The sequence below is a fragment of the Microtus ochrogaster genome, chromosome 2, assembly GCF_000317375.1.
Source record: "Microtus ochrogaster isolate Prairie Vole_2 chromosome 2, MicOch1.0, whole genome shotgun sequence".
Taxonomy (NCBI): Eukaryota; Metazoa; Chordata; class Mammalia; order Rodentia; family Cricetidae; genus Microtus; species Microtus ochrogaster.
In genome coordinates, this window is record NC_022010.1 from 18,528,422 (window position 1) to 18,533,361 (window position 4,940).

The 4,940-nt window shown below is 49.3% G+C and overlaps 1 protein-coding gene across 1 annotated transcript in view; it reads right to left on the minus strand.

Moving 5' to 3' along the window:
- The window catches only part of Tmem132d (transmembrane protein 132D), a 626,664-nt gene extending 621,730 nt beyond the window's left edge, over window positions 1–4,934 (minus strand). Inside the window, exon 1 of the mRNA XM_013350265.2 lies at window positions 4,440–4,934. Within this exon, the coding sequence (XP_013205719.2) occupies window positions 4,440–4,518 (79 nt within the window). The 5' untranslated portion in view covers window positions 4,519–4,934. The remainder of the gene's footprint in view (window positions 1–4,439) is intronic.
- Window positions 4,935–4,940: the final 6 nt, after the last annotated feature.

The window sequence follows — 4,940 nt, forward strand, 5'->3', positions numbered from 1 at the left end:
GACCCCCATCATTGCTTCTGTCCCATCTATACTAGTTTTCTTTAGCCCATGATGCAGACTCTCATCTCTTTCTGCACAGGTCCCTCCCCAGGTTGTTCCCATAGTTGACAGCAACCATCAAAAGGAAGCTCCCAGGTAGTCACTCTGGTCAGTGCTGGGTGCCCTTGCTGGTAGAGACCCTACTCCCGTCCCTCCAAGCACACACCACAGTACTAATTCAGCTTCCTTTGGGTATGCTTTCTCACTGCCCCATATACCACAGGCTCTGAGAAGCCAGACCAAGTCTGTGGACAGTCTTTTTCTCGCTGCTAGATTCCCTGCATCCAGTATGGCATGAGCAGTGCTACTGGGGGGAACAGCGTTATCGTCCTGAATTAGAATAGGGAGGGGATGAAGGAAAGCATGAGGCAAAAAAGAGATTGCTAAATACAGAGCCACCAAGGTTTACATCCACCCTTAAGAACAAAGCAGCGTGTGGCACTTTGAATGTGAGAGAAATATCTGCCATAAACTTCTTCAGTGTGGGGACTCTTGAGGACCCAGCCCTGTGTCCCCAGAACACACACAAATGCTTCCTACACAGCTCTGCGAGGTCACTAAAATGTGGTCTTCAATGTTTGTTGGATGGATGAATGGGTAGAGGGGAGGATGGATGGATGGATGGATGGATGGATGGATGGATGGATGGATGGATGGGTGGATGGATGATAGGTGTATATATTAGACTGGATAGAGGGACAAATGGATAGATAAACAGCAGAAGTCTGGACTAGATGGGCAGGTGAACAGTTGAATAATAATAATTACTTAAATAAACAGATGATAAATGGGTTAATTAAAAATATTATAGTGATTCATGATCTCGTAATATCTTTAAATATATAGTTTGGTCCTTTTTCTTGGCTTTTTAAGAAGTGGAACTCATATAAACAGACCTTCCAACTCTTGTTTTTCCCCTTTGGCTTTTAGACACAGAGTTTCTCTGTTATTTTTGGACCCTATCCTGGAACTAGCTCTTGTAGACCAGGCTGGCCTTGAACTCACAGAGACTCGCCTGCCTCTACCTCCCAACTGCTGGGATTAGAGGTGTGCGCCACCACCGGCCAGCTCAGATATTCCAACTCTTAAAAACTTAGGCACATAAGTTGGTTTTGTTTTAGAAACATGCTCTTACTATATAGCCTAGGCTTGCCTAGAACTTATGATTCTTCTGCCTTGGCACACCTAACCACATGTAAGTATTTTTTTTAAATAAAATCATATTCCATTACATCATTCACTCAAATAAAAGCTTCCTGTCTCCCCAGTCCCCAGCCTTCCTTCCCTACAGCATTGAACACAAGCAAGAAAGCCAGTCAGACACACACTCCCTTCCTATCTCTCCTCCTGAGTTTCCCATGCCTCCAAAGAGACCTCTTTTATGGGCCACTCACTGTAAACTGAGATTCTCTCCCTACAATCCAAGGCTGCAGGGGCTCAACATTCCCTTAGCCAAAGCGGCTCCTACTGCCCAGAGGCCTGGTCTAAACAGAAGGGAGGCCCTTAACATAGCCACAGACAACCAAGGGCAAGATGGCCCGCCCCAGGACATGCCATGCACCCAGCTGGCAGCAGGCATGCGCACAACATCATGGCCAGTGCAAACACCACAACACTGCAGAGGGTCCTCTCCCAGCATCGCGGCTATGTCTGCTTCTCACAGCTTGTGGCAGAGAACAAAATGCAGAGTGACTTGTGCAAGAGAAGGTGGCCCAAAGTGGCAGCTTTCCAGCCCTGCATTTAAAGCCCGCCTCGGTCTCTGGCTGTCTCCAGTCTGCCCACAGATTTTTTTTTCCTTCTCAGCTAAGTGTCTTTATACCTGCCTCCTTCAGAAAGCTCAGAGCCATGGACTCATGCATCTGCAGGCAGCAACATCAAGTTTCTAACCGGGACTGCAGTGTGAACACAAGGCATGAGCTTCCTGATCATGTAAGGCCATGCTTCAGGGAAGTCTGGGGACACAAACCAAGGTCCATGGCAAATTATACGCTTTATATCAGGGCCCCCTAGGTCCCAAGGAGACAGAATCTCACAAGACAGAACATTTTATTTGTGTTTAAATTTCCAAAGAGCCATGTGAGGGTAGGTTTGCAGTATTTACTCATAAAAGTGGCATATATAAAGTTCAAGGTCACTAGGCTGATTAGCCAAGGTCATTAGCACATGAAAATATGTGTTCTATTGTATCCAAGGGTTCCTATGGGGAAAACAGTAAAAACAGTAACATAATGAAGTAGACATATAATATTTAATACTAACTCATGTTTCATTTGGTCCCAGACAAATGAGACATTTTAGAGTGTGTGTTTACTTGATCGAAATTCTCTCCAGTGTAGCCTGTACTTGACTTCAAGTAAGTTAGAACCTGCAGACATAAGTAAGGAAATGGCCCTGTGGGTAAAGTGTCTGTCTTGCAAAGATGAGGACCTGAGTTCTAATCCCCACCACTCATGTAAATGCTGGGTAAAGAGAGTAGCCAGAACCAGTGTGCTCTGGGGTCAGCGGGAGACTGTGCCTCAGCAAGTAAAATGGAGATCAAAGAAGCCACGTCTGATGTCAACGTCCAGCCTTTACATGCGTGTGCACACATTAGCATCGACACACACAGGTACTCATATGTTAACATGCAAACTACATGCATACATACTTGCCATACACATAAAAATAAGTTCGTAGAAAGAACATACAGGTAATCACTCAAGTAGAGAAGGAAGTAGGAAAACACGGAACAACACTGTGCTGTCCTTGGGTTTCTGTTATGCTTGACCTCATGAAATTCTTTTTTAAACAGCTTGGTACCATCCCACCAACCTCATTCTTCCCAGCTGAGGACCATGGCCAAGTTACGTCGCACGTGCCCAGCTGCGCTCACAGCTGCATAAAGGTTCCCCGCATTCTCACTGGCTTCTGCACTCTGACTGAGGCAGGCTCCGTCTCCAGAGTCCACACACAGAAGCCACCCGGCCTTACATGACATGGACATTGGTGACAAGCCGGGTTCTAGCCATTCAGAAAGGAGATGTTCCCCAACATACTGTATCTTGTTTAAGGACAAATTCAAAAGCACCCCGGGAAAGGCAGCTCCCTTCAGCACAGCTGCTCATAGTGAAGAAATCAGTAAGGGAGGCGGGGACCATGGAGTCCAAAGCTACGCTGTTCTTTGCTTAATAAAACCTTGTTATTACAGAAAAAAACCAGAAATGTCTATGCTTATCAAACCAAGTGACAAGGATACAACATGCCTCCCAGCCATGCCAGAGTAGCATCACAGTCCTGGAGGTTTTTAACCTAGTGTCTGCCTATTTCACCAACCTCTTTGATTACCAGCTTATTCCACATCCCCAAAGATGTGGCTTCCGGGGTGGGGGTGGTACCCACTCCTCATTAGCAGACCGGAGCCCCTTTCAAGAGCACTTGAAAAGACAGTGGAGTAGATAAAGCAAATCCCCTCCTCGCCAAACCATTCCCACGCAAAAGCCCAGCGAGTGATCTGCCTAACTCTACAAGATCCAAAGCAATTAGATTCCCAGGTACCAGAAAAGCCAGAAACCAAAATCAACATATCATTAAGAGATTGTGCTTGTCAACTGGCTAGGAAGTTTCAAAGAGAGACATCGCCTGAAATATATTCGCAGAAAAATATGTTTACAGGGTTTTTCCAGCACACTGGAGACTGCAAAGAATCTTGACTTTTGCAGTAGAAAAAGAGGTGGAGGGGAGGAAACTACCTACAAATAGAAACCACTGATCAGCCCATCTTCAGTGCCCTGCTGATATCGACTGCTCTGTACGGCATCTCTGTCCCAAGCTTCCAAATGACCTGTGCCAGTCCAGGAGTTGAGGGAGATGGCAACAGAGCAGGTAAATGGGGGTAGGAGGGGCTTCCTGCCTCTACTCACAACCTGCGGAGATACTGTCCCCACCACAGCAACTGCAGGAGGCAGACCCAGGAGACCCGGGGCTGAAAGGAACTCTGGCCAACTTGGCGTTCTTAGCAGACCCATGGTACACCAGCTGGCATTCCCATACAGCAGAGCTGTTCAGGTTTATTTCCAAAAGGGTTAGGACCAGTTGCATAGTTCACTCCAAATTCTAGGAAGCTTCCAGGTCCAGGACAGCATAGGCACACTCCTTGCTCAGGCACACTCTCCTAGGGCATCCTACCAAGACTTCCAGGGAAATCACCTGCTGCCAGAGGCCTGCCCCAGACCTTGGCTCCGCAAGCCTCCTGCACACGCACGCACACACACACGTACACACACACACACACACACACACACACACGCCCACACCTCTCCCTGGCCGCCCACATTCACACACACACACACACACACACACACACACACATATACTCCCAGCAAAGTTAAGTCTTAGGGCCCAGGTAGCCCTAGAGTCCTCACCTTTGGAGAAAAGGGCGGCCAGGCTGATGAGCACAGGAGACCAGAGGTGCCACAGCGTCCCCATCTCAGACGGGCACATCCTGGAGACTCGGAGAGCGGCTGAAGGAGGGATGTCGCCAGGTTCCCAGAGAACAGAAGCTGAGCTAGATCGCCAAGACGCATCTGGCTAGAGACCCGAGAGGCAGATTCGCCCTGAGCCGGGTCCCCACAGGTCCATTGCCAGGCCTCTTGGGCTCCGGGGTCCCGCAGCGCAGGCCGAGCTCACCTCAGTGCTTCGACCCCGCTGAAAACTGGCTAGTGAAATGAATTTCACTCCACGAAGGGGGTCTCCAGTACCGCTTCCCCAAGCGCGGAGAGAGCTCCTGGGACTCCGGCTGGGCTGCCGGGGTGGGCTATCGCGCCCGGGAGGCGGCGGGACTGCGAGGCTTCGGGGCCCGGGGCGCGGGCAGAGGCGGCGCGAGGGTCCCCGGGCGGGTGACCAGGTGCGCTTGGGGACCCGGG